The sequence below is a fragment of the Carassius gibelio genome, chromosome A5, assembly GCF_023724105.1.
Source record: "Carassius gibelio isolate Cgi1373 ecotype wild population from Czech Republic chromosome A5, carGib1.2-hapl.c, whole genome shotgun sequence".
Lineage (NCBI taxonomy): Eukaryota > Metazoa > Chordata > Actinopteri > Cypriniformes > Cyprinidae > Carassius > Carassius gibelio.
In genome coordinates, this window is record NC_068375.1 from 34,966,419 (window position 1) to 34,992,705 (window position 26,287).

The 26,287-nt window shown below is 35.0% G+C and overlaps 1 protein-coding gene across 1 annotated transcript in view; it reads right to left on the reverse strand.

Moving 5' to 3' along the window:
- Positions 1-1,080: 1,080 nt before the first annotated feature.
- LOC128013967 (RING-type E3 ubiquitin-protein ligase PPIL2) overlaps positions 1,081-26,287 on the reverse strand; it is a 28,613-nt gene continuing 3,406 nt past the window's right edge. The window contains exons 6-20 of the mRNA XM_052597180.1: positions 24,646-24,697; positions 24,416-24,507; positions 23,824-23,913; positions 22,130-22,205; positions 21,580-21,740; positions 19,632-19,707; positions 18,297-18,403; positions 13,317-13,406; positions 13,104-13,137; positions 6,297-6,414; positions 5,754-5,810; positions 3,655-3,727; positions 3,224-3,286; positions 2,991-3,133; positions 1,081-1,435 (exon numbers count right to left, since the gene is read on the reverse strand). Coding sequence (XP_052453140.1) covers positions 1,336-1,435; positions 2,991-3,133; positions 3,224-3,286; positions 3,655-3,727; positions 5,754-5,810; positions 6,297-6,414; positions 13,104-13,137; positions 13,317-13,406; positions 18,297-18,403; positions 19,632-19,707; positions 21,580-21,740; positions 22,130-22,205; positions 23,824-23,913; positions 24,416-24,507; positions 24,646-24,697 — 1,332 coding nt within the window. The 3' untranslated portion in view covers positions 1,081-1,335. The remainder of the gene's footprint in view (positions 1,436-2,990; positions 3,134-3,223; positions 3,287-3,654; positions 3,728-5,753; positions 5,811-6,296; positions 6,415-13,103; positions 13,138-13,316; positions 13,407-18,296; positions 18,404-19,631; positions 19,708-21,579; positions 21,741-22,129; positions 22,206-23,823; positions 23,914-24,415; positions 24,508-24,645; positions 24,698-26,287) is intronic.

Below are 26,287 nucleotides of genomic sequence, written 5' to 3' on the forward strand. Positions count from 1 at the left end.
AAAAAAAAAAAAGTAATAATATGAAATTGTTATTTTTATTACATTTTAAAATGTAATTTATTTTGTGATGATAAAGCTGAATATTCAGCATCATTACTCCAGTCTTCAGTGTCACCTGATCCATCAGAAATCATTCTAATATACTGATTTTCTGCTCACGAAACATCTCTAATGATCAGTTTTAGAATTTTTTTTGTGTAAACTACAATTAATGTATTACGTATTCTTCGATAATTAAAAAAAATAACAACAACATTTTTGCGATTTTTTTTATTTTTATAACATTATAAATGTTTTTACATGTTTCATCAAACTGTCATTGCTGAATAAAGAAAAAAAAAAAAAAAAAACGAATGACCTTAAACCTGAGATTCGTCCAACAGAAGGAAGTGAAAGAGGCAACATCGGAAACACTAAGCTTGTGTAATTGGCCTCTGGGGTCGTATGAAATACACTTGGGTCTTAGCAGCTAACTAAACGAATAAACCTACACACTCAGCAAGAACAGTCAAGAACAAAGCAAGCAAGCATAGGAAACTCCGCTCCAGAAAAAGACATTCAAAATCACATCAACAAGAAGAGAAATGCTCTATTGTGTAAACTACAAAAACATTCCATGCCCCATTCTGGAACTTGTGGATGAATCAGAATGGAACATCCCACTGGAGAACTATAGCTACAAGCACAATGCCACAATACCAGCACACAATGACAAAACACTAAATGAAGACGAGGAAAAGACTAGGGGTGCTCCGGCCGATCGTTATGTGCATCTCGTCAGTAAAGCCGGTTCTCTAATCAGCGGTAAATTCCATCAGGTGCCTGATTTCACATAGAGCCATTGTTAACTGAGAAGATGCGCAAATAAACGAGATGCGCATAACGATCGGCCGATCGTGATCGGCGCAGCCCTAGAAAAGACTGACTCACAGTATGTGAGTCTACAGCAACTGTGAAATATAAAGTCGCAATAAGATCTTTTTGTTTGTTTTTCTTTTTCGGCAAAACAAATAAGTCAGCAATGGGCTTCCATACCATACAAACAAAAATAAAAACATTCAAGCATGAACTAGCCAAACGTTTAGCAAATTGCATTTATTAATGCATAGATGAAGTCATTTAATATGCACAAAATAATTATTTACAGGGCTCAATATAAAGAAAGACTTGACTGCACATGAACTAAATTCATGCACATTATTATCTAAAAATACAACAACTTTCAAAATAAAAACAATAAAAGGGAAAACCCAAAAGGTCTGCTCAGAGTAAGATAAGTCCAATATCTCAATTTACCCACAATCATTCTTCGTGAAGAGGGACGGTGCTGTGCTTCTACCAGGAACTGAAGTCTCCAAAACCTGTTCTGCCTTTGGGTCTCTTGGCAGGAGCTTCACTTGTGGAGGGTTTTTCACCATCTGGGCGGGAATGTTTCCTGATGAAGATATTAAAGTTAATTAGGTTTGTGTAATTGATTCAGTAGTGATTATGTGAGTCTAGCCTCAGCAGTTTGTCTGGCAAGTTTCAGAGCACAATGTTTTGTGAATCGGTCACAATATAAATCCAGGATTTGCAAAAAAAAAAATGAAAAAAGCTGTTATTGAATGAAACCGCAGCAAATTTGGAACTTGAATGTAAACGCTATTACTCATCGTTTCACACGCAAAGAGTTTAGCCAATGACAATGGAAGTCCCTTACAAAGTAAGCTCTTAAAGGTACAGTAGCCTGTTTAAACCGAAGGTTCACAGAAATAGTGAAAATAAAAACCTACACTTTCAGTAGTAATTAGTCTTTTATGGTATCTTTAAATCAGTTTTAACCTACAATATGAAAGAATATCATGCGATATTTAAAAAAGTATAAATAATAAACTAAAGTAAAAAAAATAAATAAAAGACAAGAATAAGACATACCTAAAATACACAAAGTATTGAAATGGTAAAAAACGAAATACATGGCAGATTGTTCTCATTTGCATATTTAAAACATTCAAAAAACAACAAAAATAAAAATCATTTATCCTTTTATAATTTTTTTTAAATATCTTTTCTTTCTCATTTTCTAAATTCCTCTAGTAGAATCTTAATTGTCAGTTATTTTGAGCTCATTTAATTATCTGAACCCCATGTTTGTTTGTGATAAGCAAAATGACTCAAAATGAAATAAAAAAAGTATATTTTTTCATAATACTTGCAGGCAGCTTGTGCATGTGATAAATGGCGCTGTTCCCATCAGGTAATCACCTGTGTGTGTGTGTGTGTGTGTGTGTGTGAGAAGCAGTGGGGTTGTGAGGGATAATTAGAATGATCTCCTGCTGTTCTCAGTAAACCGTGCTGATATCTTGAGTCCAAACCCCTCACTAGTGACACCCACAAACACAATCATTTACCATCAGAGCAGCTTTATATAAGAATCATCCATCTGTACAATTACAAAAATATTAACCATGGTAAACACTGGCCAAAATACTGTAGTAATCTAGTATCTATCTATCTATCTATATATCTATCTATCTATCTATCTATCTATCTATCTATCTATCTATCATTACAAAGACAGAATACAAAGTCAGAGTATAAATCGTGAAAATGCTGAAATCCTATAACCTTTTGATAAATAACAACAAATAACATTTCTTTTTAGAAATCAGACAAAACATCGCTTTACATGAAAAGTTTTTTTTTTGTGATAAAGATGAGAATTACCAGAGAAAATTTCAGACTTTGAAAGCCAACAGACTATGTATGAATCATTTCTGTGCTTGCAGGAGAGTTTCTGGTAATGTAACTCATATGTATTACCTCAGTAATGATCAAATAACCTCCTCACTGTTGCAAGAGAAGTATTTGTGGATATTCAACTGAAATAAATCAATACAATATCTCGCAATATAACAAAAATCTATCAAATCGTATCATTTTAAACCGTTTTCGTATTCAACTGCTCGGCATCATCCCGGATGTGTGTGTGTGTGTGTGTGAGAACTCACGTGGCAGCTGTGTTGATATATTTGCCCACTCCTGGTCTGAAGGTTTTAGGCTTGTCCTCTGTTTTTGCCCTGTTGACTGAAGCAGAAGTTTGCGCTCTCTCTTCCTCCTGTTTCTGTGCTTCCTTTTCTCGCTCGGCTGCAATCTAAACACACACACAGTGTCACATCAACAGCATGGCATGAAAACACAACAAATATGATACTGTATTGCATACATGCATACAAATTCTTACCTGTGCATCAGCTTCCTCATACGGGTCCACAAATACTGTAGCGCTCAGCAGCTTTATCTCAGACTGGTCATGGAAGGAGAAAAAGAGTAAGAGAAAACACTTCACCTATAAGCATGCTGTTACCTTTTCAAAAATCTAAATCTTTACAAGGAAAAACAAAAAGCACTGAAGCAAAATGTCAAACATTCTTCTGCCCCAAGCTATAACATTTTACATGAAGACGACAAAAATAGTGGAAATTCTGCCGTTTTAAATTGGACTATTTGCTCTTTTGGCACTGTGGGATTTGACAGCAGATGGAAAAATCGAAACAAACAGGAGCTACCATGAGTCAACATAAAGCACGCACAGCCCTGGACTGCTGACACACACTTGTGTAAACGAATCGTACATTTCTGATGCTACACAAGGGAAATAAGTGGCTTCTGAACCTTGGGTTTGTCTGTCTTCGGATTGCTTTCAACATTCTCCATCGCTTGGAGGGTCTCCAAACCACCAACCACTCTAAAAGAGAGCAAGAGAGGCACAGAATCCTATTAAAATCCTGCTGCAAAGAGTAAATGAGGTATTATTTAGGGCCAAGTGGTGATAATATCTCTAATGAGACTGAATCAAACTCTCTCACTGTAGCCTACAATCTTCAGCTTTTCTTTTAAAGTAACAACAAAACCAAAAATGCAAGTTATTTATCCTCATCTTGAGCCGTTATGCTACAAGAAGAACAAAAAAGGTCCAAAGCATGGAAAATTATGCTATATTTTAAGTCTTTTGAAATCATACAACAGCTTTTAAATGGTTTGTTATTGTTAACTGAAGCTATTTATCTATAAATCATTTTCAGTAAGGAAAAACAAAAAAACATGAAAATCCTAAACTTGCATGAAAATAAGAAATGTTGCTCTGCCAATGTAACAAATAAACTTAAGTTGAAATCCTAAAATTAGTCAAACTAAAGCTGAAATAATAATAAAGTAAAGCTAAATAAAAATGACAAGCATATCAATTACAAAAACTGAAAATAAAATTCAAATTATTAAATACTTTATATATATAAATATTAAATAAATTGGCTTTTAAGTCGCTGCTAATCTTGCAAATATTGAAACTGGGTTTCAGAAAAAAAATATATATATAATATGGCTTCAGAAGATTTGAAAAATTGTGCTTCTATAATCATTTTTAGCAATCGTTTTAGCAATTAACCAATTAATAAATCTACAACATGTAAATGATCGGTAATTGATGCCCCATTTATCTTTTTGGTTGTGTTGGATCTATATGCACACATACTGTGAACTTTCTCTCTTTGTTCAGCTGTTCCTATTAAACAGGTTAGCCCTAGGGCTGAGGGTCGAGGGGTGTGTGTGTGTGTGTGTGTGTGTGTGTGTGTGTGCATTCTCACAGCACATGCTCAGTAAGTACACACAGACTGAGAGATGCATGTGAGTGTGCACAGAAGTTTGGTTCAGGCTTATGCTGACAAGCCTCTGAATTCCACAGCTAGAGTCCAAGGATTTCAACTCCGTGCCAAATGGGCAAGACTTTCCCTCAAAGTGCAAGTGTGTGTGTGTATGTGTGTGTGCTGGAATGTTCTGATTCAATAGCAGACATGCTTTTCCCTAGGAAGGGATTCAAACAGAGAAAGCTGACCAAATTAGAAATTTACAATTTAACCTACACTGGAATCACTGTAATGAACACAATCTCTACACAAATACACAAACACGCATGCATTTTAAGATAAACATATACTACCATTCAAATGTTGTTGTTTTTAATAAAGAAATTAACATTAAAATGATCAAAACAGTGTGTGTGAAAACATTTATATTAAAAAGATGTGCATTTCAAATAAATGCTATTCTTTGATTTTTTTTAAAATTCTTTAATTATAAACTTTCAGTTTTCACAAATATAGTAAGCAGCACGACTGTTTACAACATTGATGATGATAAATTATTATTTCTTGAGCACTAAAATTAGCATATTAAAGCTATTTCTGAAGGATCATGTGACACTGAAGACTGGAGTAATGATCCTGAAAATCCAGCTTTAATATCACAGGAATAAATTACGTTTTAAAATAAATATTTTCATAGAATTTTTTTTTATTTTCAATTATAATACAATATTTCAAAATATTACTGTTTTTATTTTATATTAGATAAATGCAACTTTGGTGAGCATAGAAAACTTTCTAAAGATTAAAAAAAGGAAAAAAATAATTTTTTTAACTGTAGTTTAGAGATTCATGATTGATATCGCTGTCAGTTATTTTTAGTATTACGTTATTTTTTTACAGGAAACAATTCACAATTAAATTATTTATTCAACTAATTGGGCAAACCTAAAACACTTATAAAAAAATAAAAAACCTTAGAAAAATTATTTATTTTTAAAAGAGTGATCATAAAACTTTATTTTTATTTATTATTATAAAAAATGTTTTTATTTAGTTCTGCCCTGATGAATGTGACATGACTGTGAATGTGCCATTACTGAAAACAAATAAATCCATGAATAAAATTACCTTCCAAACACAGTGTGCTTTCTGTCCAGGTATGTGCATGAGCGAAATGTTATAAAGCTGAAAGTAAACAGACAAAAAAAGTTTTTTGTTAGGGCAATTTCATACTTAACCTATATTTGCATTTCATGGTCTAAACATCAGTGCTTACAAAGGCAACAAAAATAATGTTGAATTTTCAGGTCAATTAAGGCTTTTATTCCTCCCATTTGTTATTGCTGGCCACCGAGGGTTAAAGTAGTACAAGAAAGACAAGACCAACCAGAATCCAGTATGCAAATATCAGAATGACATCATAGGTGCTGGTTATTTTTAGGATAGAGAAAATTCTAGCAGTGTCAAAGGTCAATATTTAAAACAGAATCTTCTGTTAAAAAGGTTTATAAAAAACCCAAAGCAGACATCAGGTTAAAGTGATAGAAAGTTTGAACAGAGTCTGTGTTAAAAGACTCAGGCTGAATTAATTTATAGGTTTAAAACAATCTCTAAACAGAGCGTTTGATATTAATCCAGTCACTGTGATGATCAGATGAAACATTTACTCACAACTGGGATTTATTAGTGTTGGGTCCTGAGTTAGCCATGCTCAGAATACCACGACCCGTGTGAGACAGATTGGGCCTGAACTCGTCCTTGAACGGCTTCCCCCAGTAAGACTCTCCTCCTAATACACACAACAACAGAAATATGGATATTAAACACAATGGGGAGTATGAGATGTAACACATCATGACACGCTGATAACAACCCTGCTGTATGCAGCATCACATCTGCAGTCTGGTATAGTTACAGAGGAAGAACAAAAGCAGTGATCCAGCACAACACAAAAACACAAGCTTTACACACCTGTTTAAAAGTGAAGTGTCATTTCTATGACACTAGTGGCACTAAACAAGATTGCAAAACATATACTGGTCCCCTTATATAGCTCAAATCCCTTATTCAATGTTGTAACTCATGATATTGTGAACACATTTCTAAATAAAGCCACACGGATAAATTTGAGGATAAATTCACGTCTGCAGCAAAATGTATAAATTGTGGTGGGACAATTTACATACTGAAGTTCAGTAGGTTTAGCGGTTTGTGAAATCTTAAACACTAAGAATAAGCAATATTCTACAAAAATTTTTTTTAATTACTTAACTGGACAGTAAAGACATTTACAACGTTTCAAAAGATTTCAGAAGGATCATGTGACTCAGTGAAGACTGTATGATGCAGAAGAGAAATTCAGCTTTGCATCACAGGATTAAATTACGCTTTAAAATACAATAAAAATTGAAAATATTTGTGATAATGTAGTAATATAAATAAATGCAGCCTTTGTGCACATGAGTCTTTTTTCAAAAACATAAAAGAAATCTTACAGATATCTTTTGAGCATTAGTAAGTAATGAAGCAGTCTGGCTATTTAATTCTTCCCGCAGATTTTACACTGAACTATTAAAGCAGTTCAGCGGAGCTTGACCTAGATTGTCTTTTTGAATCACTTCAAATCATTTATAAAATCACTAACCCAGTGCCCCAGGCACAGGCACCATGCGCCGTCTTCTCCCACCATAAACAAACACCTCGTGCCAAAGGCCTCCAAATCAGGTACACTAATTAACGCTTCATCACGCTCAATCAAAAGCTCTGCTGGATGCAGCTCTCTCAGCGAGCGATCATGTGTGTGTGTGTGTGTGTGCGTTTGCATGCAGAGACTGGCACGAGACTGCTCAAATGCAAGATTAGGACAAATTTTCCACAATTTGGTGTTCTGAGACACCCGCACCTACTGAATTCACACAATCACGTGAGTTTGAAAATATTTTATGTTTCTCAAAGAGCAGTGGCACGTGATTCTAGCTGGAGCAGAGCAGGAAGCAGTTTAACGTCCAGCAGCTGGTGTCGCTGTGGAGCGATGGCTGTATGGTGCACAAATCTGCCTTTGAAAACTTGCACACCCTCATAAACTTTCCCCAGGTGACATCTTTGCATAATTTATAATCGTACTGACTTTTCTATCCCATTCCACTGACTTGGGAGGAAAGAAATGAGGATGAAAATCAACCGGACAAAATAAGGCTACCAAGATTAAAAACAACAAGGAATTCATTTAATAATTTTGAACACTTAAAATACCACATTCAAAAAATGTTCAAATCCAGAGTTAGAAGGTTAAATCCAAGCATCTGTGGTCTGCTGTGGATCAGTACAGAGTATTTAGACAACAGTCAATGGGCCAAGTTCATAATAGATGTTGCCTAATTGATTTCCATTAAAGGAATATTTCAGCCAAAAATGAAAATTTGCTGAAAATCTGCTCACCCTCAGGACATCTAAGATGGAGATGAGATTGTTTGTTCATCGGAATGGATTTGGAGAAATTTAGCATTTCATGCTAATGAGATCATCACAATAATCCACAAGTAGAAAACAAATCCATCAAAGTATTTTAACTTTAAACCATCGCTCCTGGCTAAAATAATCTTCTCAATCCACCAACACATTTGTTTAACAGTGCTTGATCTGTGCATTTATTTCCCCAGAATCTCCTGATTTAGCTGGAAAAAATGGTTTAAAGTTAAAATGTCCTAATGATGGATTGGTTTCTTTCAAACAAAGCTTTTCACTTCACAATATGTTAATTAATGGACTGGAGTTGTTTTAATGTCATTTTTTTGTTTTTATTAGCTGTTTTGACTGTCATTCTGACGGCACCCATTCACTGCTGAGGATCTACTGGTGAGCAAGTGATGTAATTATACATTTCAAATTATTTGGAGACAAATGAATAGTAATAATTCTACCATATATTTTACTTTTAATATTACAACTTAATTACTTAAAAAATAATACAATAAATAATAAATCAGGTCCTTCGACCCATACATAAAAAATAAATTTCATGCAAAGGAAATCTATTCAAGACTGAATTACGACATTGACGTTTGTGAGTATGCAGTGACTAACAGAAAATTATAGCAGATGGAAATATACAATTAAATGTGTTTAATCTGAATAACCGGCAATTGATGTAAAAACCCAGTCATATGATTGCTGTAATTTTAAATAAGAAAATCACAGCCAATGAGCACCGCAAAACTAGGTATTTAAGGTTTGAAATATATATGCTTTTAAATTATCTACTTTTTAAAATATATATATATATTCTTTTTCATATGGGAAAGATTTTTATGATCTTTTCCTTTTTGTATACAGATCTTTATATCCACACACTCATTCACGCACAGTAGTGTGAGTTGTGATGTCTTCAAACTGCCGTGTAAGAAGCCTTCATTTTATTTTGTAGAAGAAACCTAGGGAATCATAATCACTACACATTCATCCACAGCTGAGGAGCACACCATTATTACAGAACGCTGCATCTCTTCAAAGGAACATAGTGTGATTTGTCACACTCATGACTCCGCAGCATCCACAAAACAGTTTGATAATTTGGTTACTATTATCTATTTTTCAATTAAGTCGTTATTCATTGTGTCCAGATGACAATCAGTCAGTTAAACTCAAGAATCAAACCAGTCCAATTAACTGGATCCAGTGTTGTTCTATTATAGTTTATTATTTGGAATTAGATTTTATTTTTTTATCTTTTTTGTTTTTCATTTTAGTTCTTTCAGCACTTCAACTTAAATTTTTATTTGTTATTATTGTATTTTATTTAATTTCAGTTAAAGTTAATTTTATTTCTTTATATATATATATATATATATATATATATATATATATATATATATATATATATATATATATATATATATATATATATATATATATATATATATATATATATTTATTTATTTTGGGTTTTAGATTAAAAAGATCCAACTGGGGAAAAAAAATTATAATGATTCCAAAATCACTAGGATGAATTTTCAGAGAATAACTTGAATATTCTTCAAAAATTCTCCTTTTGTGTTCATAAGTCAGTCATAGAGACATGAAATGAAACAATGGTGAGCAAATAATGACAGAATAATAATTTTCATTTTTGTGTGAATGATTCCTAAAAAAAAAAAAAAAAATGGCCATGTGCCTTTAATTAACTATTGTACTATTATAATCAAGAGAATATATTTGCATAATTGTTGCCATTCTGACAGATTATCACAAGCATATGCAGATGCATCAGAGGATTGATGCTCTTCCCTAACATCTGTGAACGGTCATTTACACTCCGTCCCACTCATGCGACTAAAAGCACTTTCGATGCAATGTCTCTCCCTCTTATTTGCATCTATTTTAGGTCAAATTCAATAGCTAACCTTGTCTCAATGTGCATGATAATATAAGCAAGAGAATGACTGCAAGATTAATACCTTCAAGTTCAACATTTTAAAACGGCTCTCTGTTCATGAAAAATCTGTCGGTTTATTTCCTTCACTTCCTCTTGCTCTCAATCCTTCTTTTTACGCAAGGGTCTCAGGTGAGGCTGGTGCTTTTTTTATGGGACTGAAATTTAGATACATGGGGTAAAGTACATTAACTCCAATCCTTTCTTACTCTTTCTGTTTCTCAGTTAGACCTCCACCTTTTAATGACCACAGGAAAACATCCCTTGCAAATGTGCATCAAAAAAGCCATTCAGATTAACGTTCTGACAGAAGCTCAGCCCAAAGTTTGAGAAAGTAATAAAGTGAAACTGAATATAAAATAAAATTGGCAAGAGCAGATGTTTTGATGAAAGACTAAACTTCCAATAACTGCTTCCACTCGAAGAATCACAAAAATGTGCACGAGTCATCCAACTGGCTTATACTTGTAACTAAAACCACGCATTCAATGTATTTTGCACTTTGGTGAAGGTAGATGCCATTTTTAATTTGATGTGAATGAAAACAAGACTCTAACAAGGCTCTACTTGCTCTTTCCTGGTAAAAGACATGCTAAATAGCAAAATTGCTCACACTTTTCCAAACAAAGTCTGAAGACTGCCACATCACGACCATTGAAACATTTGGATTCATGCCGAATCACGAGAGAGGGACGCGAACCCAGAGATTTAAATTACGCGAACATGGCTTTGTGTTCTGCAGGTGGGTCACTTAAACTGTTAGAGAAAGCATTGTTAGTCTAACCGTTTTTTCTTTCAGTAAACGTCAGCCTATGCAACAAAAGATTTAAGACAAATTAGACATTACTGTTATTAACTCTTCCATCTACACTTGACCCTCTAACTCTAGCACTCTCTATGCTGTTTTCTATTCTACCTACTTGTTTTCTATTTATTTACTATTAAAAAAACCTTGACCATCTAACACTAGCACTCTCTTTTCTACTTCTATTCTGCCTATTTGTTTTATTTTTAATTACTAGAAAAAAAGCTGGTAACACTTTACAATACGGTTCATTAGTCAACATTACTTAACTACTTTAACATGGACAATATTTCTACAGCATTTATTAGTCTTAGGTAATGTTAATTTCAAAATGTATTGTATGTGCTTGTTAACATTAAAGCACTGTGAATTAACATGAACTAACAATGAACTACTGTATTTTCATTAACATTAAAAAAGTTAATTTTTATGTTTATTTATTATTATTATAAATTTACAAATTATAGTAAAATATTAGCCATTTGTACTAATCATTTGTGAGCCTACTAATGCATTCCTTAGTTTTAATCTTACAAGGCAACAAGTTTATTAAACATGGCCACAAATGTATAAGTCAAAGGAACAAATTAAAAAGTTGTGAGAACATTTTAATATTTATTTTTCCATATTTCATGTGGAGGGCTCCATAGTGCAGTGCATTTTACGTGCACTGGTTTCACTTTCCCTTTCAATATACATGTCTTGCTCATGATATAATTAGCTTTTCTATCCATTTACAAAGTGTCAATTACTTGGGAATATTGGGAGAAAATCTGGAGATATGAGACACAGAGGTGGGCTCAGTCCTGCTCGTGTCCCAAAGCCCTCTCAAAACACAGAACGGGATATATGATGACATTTATCTTTTCGGGCAAACACAAACTCGAATTAGATACCAAAGTTCTATTAGTTTCCATGTTCAGGGGCTTTACATTGTTTCGATTTTAATGCAAGTCTAAAGTCTAAAACATTAAAGGCATAATTTGTAAATTGTGAATTGTATATGTACACCAGAAATGCTCACAAGTCTCTGAGCTAGAGTCCAAGTCAAGTCTCAAGTCTCTTTATTATATTAAGTCTCTGGTTATAATAAATGTTGCATCACGTACAGCGACCCATCCAAGCTGCTTAGAACACTGCATAGCTATATATAAGGAATTCAAAGCATGTAATATGTTATTATGACAACTCTATCTATTAGCATACAATATCAACTTTGATTTTGGTAAATAATCAGTGTGAACAGGCTATTGCAACATGACAAAAACACCAAGAATGCTTTACTTTTAAGTTAATATCTGTATTTTGCATTTATGGATTCAGTAATGGCCTTCTGTCTGTCCTGGCTGTATAGCTGCACACCTCTTGTCTGGCTTAAGAATGAACAAAGCTACGCTGACTTATGTTATTCATACAATACCTACTCACAAATAAACATCAAAAACAAAGCCGGCTGCAATGAATTTCTGTGCAAAACAGCTTTTACTACTAACTCTTCCACACAAGAACATTGTTATCACACAAGAACATTTTGATAGAGAACCAAAAATATTTAAAGTAGATAAAATTAGAATAAATAAAATGGAAATGTCTACATACTATTACTACTGTAAACTTTGCAAATAGGACATCAGCCCCTTCAAGTCAATGAACAATAACAAAGTGGGCTGCAATGAATATCTGTGCAAAACGTCATGGCTCCGCTCCTACCCAATGACAGAGGCACGCAGGTTTTTTTCTACTGGAGTACTCACGTGAAGGATGCGTGCACAACTAATAACTAATATCATCACGATATAAAGGGTTGGCCTGCGCTGGGTGCGCCCCTCCCCCTATAACTGTTCTGTCTCGCGGAGGAGCTCATTTGTGTGCATCTGTGTGAAACACGCGCTCTGAAACACGCATAGGAAAAAAGAGCGACAGAAAGAACGGCTCCCCTCCAGCCGTGACTCGGCTCCCATCGTTCATGTTTATGAGCCGTACAAAAGAATCGGTTCGTTCGCGAACGTCACAACTCTTACAGCGAGCTCATCTGACGTTTACTAAAAATTAACATTGTTCACGAGTCCCGGAGCTCGAGTCTGAGTCGAGTCTGAAGTCTTTCGAGGACAAGTCTCAAACTCGAGTCCCCATCTCTGATGTACACACTGTGCAAATAATCATCACTGTCACAGTCCGAGCTGGAACAGTTATACATGAGTGATCAAAATGATAAATGATTCAGAACTAATGTAAAAATGATTACCTGTACCAGTCCCTGTAGGGTCTCCTCCTTGAATCTGAAAAGAACAAATAACAAATATTTTTATTTTATGGTAATTCAATAGCTTTAAATGGCTTGAAATCTATGGGAACTCCAATGTCATGGAAAATTCCAAGTCTGACAGAAAAATTTAAATGTCTAAACTACTTCAGTTACAAAATGAATAAAATGAAATTTGATGAAAAATATATTTACCATGAAATTTCTAATAGAGCGGTGGAATATTGTGCCATCATAATATCCTTTCTTACACAGTTTAATAAAGTTTTCTCCAGCCTTGGGGACCTAAGGAATAAAACACATCAGCAAATGTGATTTAGGAAAACTCTTTGTCAGTATGATGACACTTGAATAGCAGCCCCTAAACTGAAGAAGGTGTGAAGAAATTGATTCATTTACAATCAACATCAGGACAATCAACAAAAACACTCTTCTGAAGATCTTTTGACTCCTATATGAACCTACTGAATCTCTAGGAAATAGGAAAATTGTAAATAGTTAAAATAATTTCGAAACAGAAAAAGGGCCTATTTTAACGATGGTCTAAAGCACACGGCGCTGGTTCACTTGTGTCCGAATCCACTTTTGCTAGTTTTTAACAATGATAAATCGGTCGGCCCATGAGGATGCATGGTCTAAACGGGTTGTTCTTATTCTCTTAATGAGTAATGGGTGTTTTTTTGGCGCAACATGCAACAAACCAATCAAATTCTCATCTCCTATCCCCTTTAAAAGCCAGTTGCACTTGCGCCATATGGGGTTCGCCATTTACATGTCATAATGTAACTTTTCATTTTAAATGTTTGTGTGCTGATGCGTGTTCCTGTTTGTGTAATAAGCAAAGTGTAAGCATGTTGTTCACCTGCCTATAGGCACATATTACTAACGCGCTCATTAAATAACAAAGAAACAATACTGCACAGGACTTGAGACCAGGTTTGAGTCTGTCTATTTAAGTTCCTTAAAAATAGCAACACACCAACAATGCACCAGAACACACTTCTATTTTGGAAAAGCAAGCCCGTGGACGCAAAAAAATGGATGCAAATGCATTTGCTAATTAAATAATGTGCCACAGAATGGGAAAATAGGAACGGTGTCGGGCTGAAACTAGCAAAAAAAAAAAAAAAAAAAAGAAATTAGAAAATAAATTAGCAATGTAAAAAAATAAGGGGAAAAAAACTGTTGAGGACCATTAGGATTTTTTTCATTTAGTTTTTTCACATTGTCAACTCTTTATAAATAATTTCTATAGTTGAAGAAAAAAAAGATACATTTACAACAATAATTAAATACATAAAAGTATATATACATCATGGATTAATTCACTGAACTTACACACACACACACACATCTGGATAAGAGGATTATTATATTATACAAAATGTGCTTATTCAAGAACATTCTTAATGATCCTTTTTTGCTATGATATTAGAGGTGAAATATATGGTATTTCTTCAGAAATGAGAAATGAGATTCAACCAAAGTGAAACCAGTCTTCAATAAGTTTAAGCCTGTCTCCAATTAAAGGACTGCTAAACATTCACATTAATGAAACTGCAGCTTGCAGATTTTAATCACTCATGAATATTACAGGGGCTGTGTCCACTATAATTCTAGATGATGACTTAATTATTTTACTTCACATATGTACAAGCCCTTTTCACAAAGCCCTTGTGTGCTACCAAAAAGACCGTCTGTGAGCTATAAAGATCAATAAACAATTAGGTTTGTTAGTAATACATTTGGCAGCTTTGAATGTATGAGTCTGTAAGGTTATTCAGGAGGTGAACGGCTTGCTTATGTAAGATGTTGTCTAAAAAAACCAAGGCACTGAAAGTTTAAGCAGTAGCTTCCTCTCCCGCTCTGTAAATGTTTATGTGTTTGTTTCTATGGCGATCAGACATCCCTCTCTTCAAATAAAACATCTGCGAGTCAATAAACTGATTTTGTGTTCAGAAAAGACAGAAGAAAATTCCAAATTAAAGTTTTGTAAGTCAAGGAGGTCAAGCATGTCAAAACTTAAAATAAATAAAAAAAACATTCCCATTTCAATGCCACACACTTATGCATGAAAAGCACACAGACACAAAAAACACTTACAAAAATAAAGCAGTCAAGTAAGAGCTCAATCATCTGCTCCATCTAGACCTGACAGTGTTACATAACGGTCCACAATGACGTTTCAATCTAATTGCAATAATGTGGTGTAAACTGTAAACCCTGGACAAGGAGACACTGGTTTATAGATAAATAAAAAAAAAATAAAATAAAGAATCATTTTGCTTATATAAATGAAGAATATTTTAGGAGGATTAAAGAATTCTGGAGAGTTTTGGATTGCATACCTTTTTTTGAAAATAATTATCAACCACATTTCTCGCAAAATTCTCATAATGCTAAATTCTCATAGTAATTCAAGATACATAAATAAAAAATATATTTTTATTTATTAAAAATTATGAATATTATTTTTACTACATTGAATAAATAAATACATCAATAAAAAATATTTAAATTGTAATGTGCATGTACTGTATAGGTTAAATACTGTATTGGGTTTCATTTTAAAGCCATTGTACTGTATTTCTGATTATATTACAGTAAAAAAAATGTCTTAATTGTTATGGAAAGCAAAATAGCCCAAAATAGAATTAAATTTTGTTCTGGAGTGAGATATGAACATGATCTTGGTATTTTTCTTGTCCTTTCATAAGACTTACCCTTACAGTAAAAAAGGCCTTTACTACTTTGTAAACACTGCACCACAAATAGAATCATCAAAAATGCAAAGCAAACCACAGAAGGGAGGGAGTGAGTGGAGGAGAGGAAGAAAAAAGGCAGAGGGTAATTTTCTTATCAATGTGACCTCTCCTCTTTATCCTGATTTGACAAGCACACTGCCACTGAAAAGACACAAAAATAGCATCTAGATACTAGCACTATGAAGAGCATGAAATACTGTTTCTGTGTCCATTAGGCAGCACTTACCTTGGTTCCCAAGTCACACTGACACACACACACACACACACACACACACACACACACACACACACACACTACTAGTGGATGCATTTAATAGCTGTCTCTGCACACTTTGAATAGCACAAAGTACTTCAGTTTTCACAATATGTTCCCTAAACTTTAGATTAAATTTAAATATAAAGTTCAAATAATTTTCTGACCAAATTAAGTCTTTTATCCTGTAGCCTCGTAAAGGCCGTCTGCTGCTTTTGTGCACTGCATCAATTAAAGACTGAGCCAAAGTGTTCATAAAAGTGATAAAATAGTGCTAAAATGCAAAAAAAAAAAAAAAAAAATATATATATATATATTTAAGTGATTATTATTTATGTGAAAAAGCTCTCAAATTCCCCTGTGCTGTGTTAAAGTAAAACACTAATTGATGGGTATAAAGTGATTGATGTGCATGCCTGACCCAGGAGTGAGAACCTGGCACACACGCTCACATAAATAAGAACAGGGACTCTGCATCTGCTCAGCTGAGGAGAGAGAACTATGGGTAAGTTTTACCGCCAGCGCAAGGCCAGAACGAACAGAATCGTTTCTGAGGAAGTGTTTTATGGCAAAGATGATTTTACAAGCTCAGTGGGATACAGAGGACACCAAGAAACGAGAAGAGAGAAAATGCATTAGAAAAGGACACAGAGAGACTGTATAACATTAACAGCAAAAACAAACAGGAAACTATAACAGAGCAGAGTAAGAAAAACAGAGAAATAAAGAAAATAGAGTGGGTCAATTGATGTAGGTCAGCAGTTGCAAGTGTGTCAGTGAGACGGAGCATTCTGAATGAATGAATTATATATTATGTACAGACAAGATGGCCTATAGACCACTAATCACACACACAGAGAGCAAAGTACATTACACACTGCTAACACACCCCTGCTTAATCCACAAATATCTGCGCAGGTATGTGTTTTTATGTCTGAATTGGAGTTGAATTGTATACATGTATTATGTGAATTTGCTGCATTGACCAACAAAAAGCTGCTTTTTTTTGAAAGTGAACTCCTGCAAAATCTTGATTGGAACTGATTTCATACATCCAAAAACATGACCTTGGATTAAAAATAATTGTAAAAGTGCCACATAAATGTGAAGTTAATTTTGAGGGAAGCTCTAGCAACAATTGTTTGCAGATGCCATTTGCTTTGATGTTTTGTATCTAATGCAATGAAAGCGTGACTTAAAGGGATACTCTACCCTAAAATGAATATTTTGTTATTAATAACTTACCCCCATGTCGTTCCAAAACAGTAAAAGCTCCTTTAATTTAAGATATTTTGGATAAAAACCTGAAGGCTTGAGACTGTCTCATAGACTACCAAGTAAATAACAGTGTCAAGGTCCATAAAAGGTATGAAAAGTCGTCGTCACAATACTCCATCTGCCATCAGATGTGCAATCTGGGATATATGAAGCGACGGGAACAGTTTTTGTAAGCTAAGAAAAAAAAAAAAATGATTCAATAATTCCTTTATCAACGGTCCTCCTCAGTGTCACTCCATATCACTGTGCTGTGTATGCTCTTCTGTGTCATCCTCACCACAAGGATACTCTGTTTCATTTCAAATCAAAGTTAAATACATGTAGAAACACCCTTATTTACTTGGCAGTCTATGGGACAGTCTCAAGCCTCCAGGTTTTCATTCAAAATATCTTAAATTGCATTCCAAATACGAACGAAGCGTTTTATGGGATTGGAACGACAACACTTTAAAAGTCAACCAACACATATACTTAAATACCGTATTTTCCGGACTATAAGTTGCACTTTTTTTTCATAATTTGGCTGGTCCTGCGACTTATAGTCAGGTGCGACTTATCAAAATTAATTTGACATGAACCGAGAGAAATGAACCAAGAGAAAACATTACCATCTACAGCCGCCAGAGGGCGCTCTATACTGCTCAGTGCTCCTGTAGTCTACACTGAAGACATATCGCGCCCCTTGTGGCTGTAGACAGCAATGTTTTCTCTTGGTTCTTGGTTCTAAATAAATGCGACATAGTCCAGTGCGACTTATATATGTTTTTTTCCTCATCATGACGTATTTTTGGACTGATGCGACTTATACTCAGGTGCGACTTATAGTCCGAAAAATACGGTATACTAAGGTTTGTGTTTGACCGTTTCACGTTGCGTTACCTTATCACAGTGCAACTCCACATTCACGTCTCCTTTGTTTGTGTGCAGGCGGACATAGCCTTTCTTCTTAACATACTGGAAGCGGACAGCATCATCAGAAATAGCATCTGAAATGAGACAAATATTTTCATTCATTACATTTATGAAGGACTCTGCAGCGGATAGCACTGACAACATTTTTGTATCATTTACAGCCTTATACTAGTTTGAAAGAGAATGAACAGGTATGCCAGACCAATTTGACAGCTGCCAGATGGTTTCCCAAGGTATACAGAAACCAGATTCATTCTAAATGAGAATAAAATACTAACACTTGCCAGGAGTTTCAGGTTTTGCAATGATGCAATGTTATGAAATGCATGCAACTTCTTCTCAGCATAAACAAAATAGGAAATAATGTTATTTGTTGTGTGCATCACCAGTCACATTGACATTTACATTTGCACATTTAGCAGATAGCTTGAACCCAAAGCAACTTTATATATTAGATACAACTAGACGTATTCAGGATATGTAGAGTACACATTAAAGGAATGGTTTACCCAGAAATGCTAATTTGCTGAAAATCTAAACATGCTCAAGTCATCTAAGATGTGGATGAATTCGTTTTTGGATCATAACAGATCTGGAGAAATTTAGCTCACTAATGGATGCTCTGTAGTGAATGGGTGCCGTCAGAATGAGAGTCCAAACAGCTGATAAGAACACCACATTAATAAACAAGTAATCCACACGACTCCAGTCTATCAATGAATATCTACTAAAGCGAAAAGCTGTGCATTTTTAATAAACAAATCCATCATTATTTAACTTCAAATGGTTGGTTCTAGGTAAAATATGAGTCCTCGGTCCATAATATTGCTTCCTCCATCTCATCTGAATCAGGAGAGAAATATGCACAGATTAAACGGTCCAAAACATCTCTAAAGAAATATGTCGGTGGATTCTGATGAGAGAGAACAACATGGGGATGGACTTTTTCACTGTAGGAAGCATTATTATGGATTATGGATGGTCACAAGCTTCAGATGGACTGGACTGGTGTGAATTACTAGTTGATTATTGTGATGTTTTATCAGCTGATTGAACTCTCATTCTGATGGCACCCATTCACTAAATTTTTCCAAATCTGCTCTGACGAAGAAACAAACTTACCTACATCTTAAGAAGGCCTGAGGGTAGTAACAAACCCTGAGAGGACTAATAGGAAATGTGTGACCTGGCCATCATGATGCATATTTCACACAAATGTGACAAGAGCAAGCTAAAATGTTTAGCTGGATAAAATTGGTACGAGTAAGAAAGGAAAGCAAGTTTCATTTCTAGCTCCATTACCTGCTTCATGGGTGGTGGCTGGAGCCATAGCTGTAGATGTAAAGGAGGCAGACACTCTTCCAGTGGAATAGTGAGCCTGGAGAAAGAGAGACAGACATGCTTAACAGATAAGACTCTCCAGATAAGACAAAATAAGCTCGAACACCCACATCCAAAACAACTAAATGATATTCACATACATGACATCACTCTGACACCTCCTAATGTGTCCATCACACTTAACAAAAGTGTTTTATCATCCATTCTTTGTGAAGACAGATACGTTTATGAATATGGACAGATATGGATATGTTTTATTGATTCGTGTGGGGTAATTCAGGTGCGTTTGGATGGGTCTATGTGCAGATGCTTCTTCTCAACTGATCATAAGTGAACAAGTGAACAAAATGGGCTTTTCTTTAACATTTTACATTTCAGTATTGATTGGAATTAATGTTAAAATAATAATTTACGTCTCTTTCCCTTTTTTTGCTCTTTTTTATTTGATCAAAATATAGTAAAACATTAATATTGTGTAATATCACAAATGAAAATAACACTTTTTATTATGAATATATTAAGTCACATTAAGGTAGTATTTATTTCTGTAGCATAATGCACAATGAATAATGATTTTATTTTATTTAAATCTATACAATTTTGTTGAAATTCTGGCCTTCAAAAATGGAAATCAGAATGGTAATAGTAATAGTTATTTTGGTAATAGTTAATCTTTGGGATATCATACTTTTCTTAGTATGGCATAGAAATAGCCAAGCTTAATGAGTAGGAGAGTGGGCCAGGATTCCAGTCTATTTCAGCGTCACAATGCCAATCCAGCATGACTTGGGCTGAAATAGACTGGCATTCAAGCCAAAAGTCAAGCCAATTACATTCAATGCCTGCAATGTGAATGGGCTGAGCAAGCAAAGCTAATATAACTAAAAGCACGGGGGCAGACAGTTCAACCTGGGCTAAAAGAAGAGTTGAGACACGGCCAAAGACACACTTAAAAATTATTGCAGATCAAGTATGAAAAAATTAAAAACCTCACTGTTTAGACACCAGGTATCTATCTGGTGTCGTCTCTCAGGAAGTGAGTAATTGGTATGTTAATTTTAGATTATTAAAAATATATTGAAAAATGCAAAAAATTGACTTGACGTTCAGAAGAAATTGTTATTTTTGCTGTAAGTGTATGTGGTTGGTTGAGGATCCTGTGAGGCGTTTTCTTCCGCTCCAGTTGCTGTGTGATGGGGGTAGAGTCTGAGAGGCGAATCACCTCGTAATGCACACTTCATACACGCATACACAGACACAGCAAGATACTTCACTGTGACCCAAACAGCACTGCACACAAAACACCTCAAAGGAGACCACATTAGCACCCATTCTTACACTGCTGAAAGTTTGAGCTCTTTTATTGCCTTTGAACGAGGTCTTAATGTAATTGTTAAAAAGTCAAAATAATATTTTGAAATATTATTACAATTAAAAATGTCCCTTTTCTAATGCAATATATTTTAGAATTTAATTTATTCCTGTGATGCAAATCAGAATTTTCAGCTTCAGTCATCAGTGTGACTTACAGAAATCATTCTAATATTCTGATTTGATGCTCAAAACACATTTCATTATATTGGTAAAGCTGAAAACATTTGTGCTGCTTAATATTTTGCAGAAACCATTTTATTTATATTTTTTTAGGATTCTTGGAAGAATAGAAAGTAAAAAAAAAAATAACAGCATTTTTTTAAACAGAAATCTTCCTTAAATGTTTTACTGTCACTTTTGATCAATTTAACTTTTCCTTGCTGAATACAAATGTTAATCGAGTATTTTTCGATCCATTAACAGATGTAATCAAAGTGACAACAAACAGAAAAGAATCAATGAATCAATGAACACAGTTGAGAGAGAAGAATCTGCCCCAACTAAAGCTAGAAAGGCAGTATCTTCAAATACTCACAGCATTGAGCTTGTCTGTTTTTTTGGCTTCTGGCTCTTTCATAGTGGAGGCCAACAGCTCATCTCCTTTATAGTCCCTGTAGAGCTCTGCAAGTGTTTCACGCGTCTCCAGGTTTGTGGTTTTCAGATGGTATGATGGGCTCTGCTTGGCTTTCTCCTCATCTGTAGGCAATAAAAGAATGGAGCTTATAAAAGTGACAAATCTCCACAATACAATACAACAGTCACAAAAACCTGATTATCTTGCATGTGAAATATTATTTTTTTAATCAAATAAATGTATTCCTTAAAAAATAGAAATAAAAATCAAGGTTTCCACAAACACAAAGCAAGCACATCCAAACTTTCTATCACAGTATATACATATTTTATAATCAATATTTTATAATTCGCTTTTATTAATTGTAATATGTTCATTTCATTTTAGACCATGTGACACTGCCGCAAACCAAATCTGCACACTATAAACTGCATACTTTGAGAGCAGTATGTTGTTCCCAAAATCCTGAGACCTTTGTTAAAACAAACTGCACTGAAAACACTTAACTCACCAGGGTCAAGGACTTTCAAATTGTTTTTCACATGGAAGAAGTCAGAGACATTGAATTTATCCAGATTGGTAGGATCCTGTGATATAAAAGGACAAAATGAGATGTTATATGACATCTTCGGATTTGTTGACAAACTATGAAACGAAACGAAGTGATAGAAACAAATCAAATCTGTACTCTACTCAGGACTGGATAACTGTTATAAAACAGCTCATGTCATAATTTTTCCCTAAATAGAAAGACAAGTAAACGATCATAATAACTGAATTTGTTTTGGCAAAGTTTTATCAGTTTAGTGGGAATGTTGCTGGCGGGACAGTTTGAGACCTTGGCTGCTGCAACACACTCACACACAAACAAAAGAGAGTTCAGGACCTTCTCATCTCCCTCTCTCCTCCACTCTTAGTGTGACCCACCATAGTATCCGTTCCAAATAGGTCAGACAGTGAAACTGTACCACAGCCCGCTTCAGTCCTGCTATTTCAGCTCAACTCTCACTCAACAAGCTCTCTCTTTTCAAAGTTTCCTCCATCAATCCTTTTAAAACTCCCCCTGGTGTCCCACCCCACATGGCTCCAAAAAATAACCTCTGTGTCTGTCTGAAAACCCTGCCGCCCATCACCTCCCTGACCTGCCCTTCCTCGAGCTCCAGGGTTAGACACATCCAAAGCTCCTACTCCCAGACATACGGCCTAATCTCACCCCAAAATAACTCCAAGTCCATTTCTATTTCTCCACCCCCTCCCCCAACAGCCATCATCTCTCTCACTGAGCTAAAATAAACCACGCAAGGACAGCATGGCTTGCTTGCTTTCTATGGATACAGGACACTGGAGGTCAGATGAACACACACAGAAAACACAGAGTCTTTCACACATGCCCACGTTTCCCTGTCTGAGGAAAGACATACCATATCTTTCAGTTTGATGTTATAAGTTGCACGGAGTAAATTTAGCTGGATAAAACAAAAACTGTGTCCATCTTCATTTCAAATTGCAAAGCAACAAAATGTGTTATTATTTTAAAGCAGGATGATTCTTTTCTATACCCACTGTACAAGACCTATTAACACAGATCCGAACATGTTAAGCACCATGCATAGATTTTTATAGAATTTTTTTTTACACTCAAATGGACTTACAAGTCAGTCTTTACACAACTTCAGACAGTCGCCATATGCTACTGTACTGTTTAACACCATCTATTCATAAACGTGCTGTGTTTTATTCATAAAATGTGAAGGTCCTCAACTAGTGTTTTATTGCAGTCTTCATTTTTGACTTAAACATTTTTACAGATATTTCTGTCTAGCTTTTGGTATCCTTGTTGGTTTAAAGGTTTTATGGGGACATTAGTCATGAAAAGGACATTTTAAAATACAAATCATATGCTAACATGTGGCTCATGTGGAAGCAGTGTTTTAACGTTCATCCCGATGAAATGACTGCAGGATCCGTATAGTTAACTAAAACAGATCCTAGGCTGACTGTCTGTCTCTCTCTCGACAGCTGTGATCACTGTGGATGTGAACAGACTGTACATTGCCGTTTCATAACATTGCAAATCACACAAAAAGCACAGGTTTTGACACAAAGACATATACAAACTTCAAACTAAAATCTGTATGAAATCACAGCCATGCTGATATAACAATCATATTCGACAGTGGTAAACACACTCTCTGTGCTCGTCACCTGTAGTGTGATGAGATCCTGGCGAGTAAAAGGTTCATCGGTCAACAGGTCTTTATAACTCTTTGTCTTGATGTTGAGCTGTTCCACTGCCTAAAAACACACATCCACAGAATATTGACCACTTATGTACACATTTATACAGTTTAAAGAAGGTTACTGCATCAATAAAAAAAAATTACTGACGTAAGCATGATATTAAAGTGGCATGAACAACCGGTTTCTCCATGCTCTTTAGTGTACACCTACATTTTCCACCATGCATGGAAACTGAACAGCAAAAATGGGTAATTCAGACATCACGGATGTGATGTCACAACTGCATTAATGGTTTAGATTTCATTATATGGATTGAAAAAACTTGCAACAGTGCACGAGTCATATGGACGAGTTTTATGGTACATACTAACTTTTTACTAACGAATTTAGAATCTAATTATACAAATAAATATACTTTTTGAAATATTTCTAAAATATATATTTTTAAGTCATTTAAATAAATGATTATTTTCATGTTTGGGTAAAATATTCCTTTAGTAGAGAAACTGAATGTTTACTTCAAAACATATAAAATTGGTAAAAATGTGTGTCATACCTCATAAGAGAAAACATTTCCTGTGACTTTGTTGGTAACAACGTGGGAGTTGTTTGTGAACACTGTGTAGAGCACAGGACAATGGTACTTCCCTAAAGTACAGGAGAGAAAGACAGAATATGCACTGGAGAGGACATCAACCCATTATTTCTTGTCATTAGCACATTTTGCTGTTGAAGCAGGCCAGGTAAGAGGATCACGAGCGCACACACACACACAAGCATATTTACCTTCATTGTTTTTGCTGAAATTAAGCTTGATGAGGGATTTAGCCTCAAGCTTCTACAGAAAGAGAGAGAAAATGGAAGTTAAGGAGTTAGCGACTATATCTTTCAGACTTTGACACACCTACATTTCAGATATAATGTAATCACACCCTGTTCATGTCTGATTGTGTTTAAGCAGGAATTGGCTGATCGACAGTTCATACAGCACATGTTTGTGCAATGATAAGACAAGATGCTAGCTGAATAATACTCAGTTTACACCATCATGCGATGCTGGGGCTATGGCTTTAACCACATTAATACAATTCCTGTGTCTAATGACACTTAATGAGATGAGCAAAGAAAGTTTCATATGATTGCCTTAAATGACCACACTGTGTGTCCAGTGACCCACTGATTCAGACTCTATAAGATACAGCTCTCCATTCCCTGGATTATTTCTCTTTAAGCCTCTCCCTCCATGATAAACCCAGCTGGCTATCTGACTGCTAGTATGGCTGTGATTTAACTAAGAAACTCTATAGTCTGATGTGCTACGCTTCTCAAAGTGAATTTAAAGGTATACATATTATTATTGTATCTTGTAGTCTAAAATAAAAGTCATTATAATATATAATTTTAAATAATAACAATACATTTGCAAGATAAAAAAAGTGATGCCTTGCTTTGCAAGCGATATCCAACAATATTAATATTCAAATTGATTGGTTTCCTAAAACACCAGCGTGAATGTAGAAATTTGAGTTCACAAAGTCCAGCACTTTTAAAAAAAGGTTGACATTTTGCATTACTTGCATGTCATGTGACCATTAACAGATATCAGAGAACTGTGAATACATGAAAGTGACATTAAATTATAGGAATATTCATTTAAAATATCAAGGGGTACCCTGAATTTAAGTGAATATTTTCTAATGGGCTGACAAATAGATTTGGGAAACCCTGTGATATACAAAACAAATTGTCTTTCCTAACAATCACACACACACACAACATGTATCTGATGACCTGCCTCACTGCTACCCATTAAAACACAAACTTGTAATGCAGAATATCTCCACTGGAGAACAAGTCCTGACATGTCCAAGAGTTCTCTGTAAAAGTCACTTAAACAAACACACACACACACACACACACAGTCTGTGTTTCTCATTAGCCCTAGTCAACTCCAGCACTTTCCTCCTCTTCATCTAGTGAGACAAATCAATCATGAATACTTCGGATAACACAGTCTCACTGTGTGTAGTATACTAACACACACACAAAATCTCAGTGGCATGTCCAGACATGCTCTCACTCAGATACACAGCTATGAAGATGTAAAGATGCATTACAGATGACAGCCATGTGCCTTGATTGACACTCAATATGGATTTTAAAGCGAGTAATGCTCCGTGTAAACATTCACACAACTTTTTCTGACGCTAGTGCTGAATGATTATGCATGCAGCGTGCACACAGAGATCCTATAACTCCTATTCCATAAATTAAGAGAGCAGTGACGTGCATCCAGTGAACCGATTACACAGCAATTCACACCCACTCCTGGCACACTGAACGCTGTTAGCCACCATCAGCAGGCCTGTGAAATATCTTCATTACAGTCTCAATAATGATTTCTAGATGAGTACAGTAATAGAGTTTT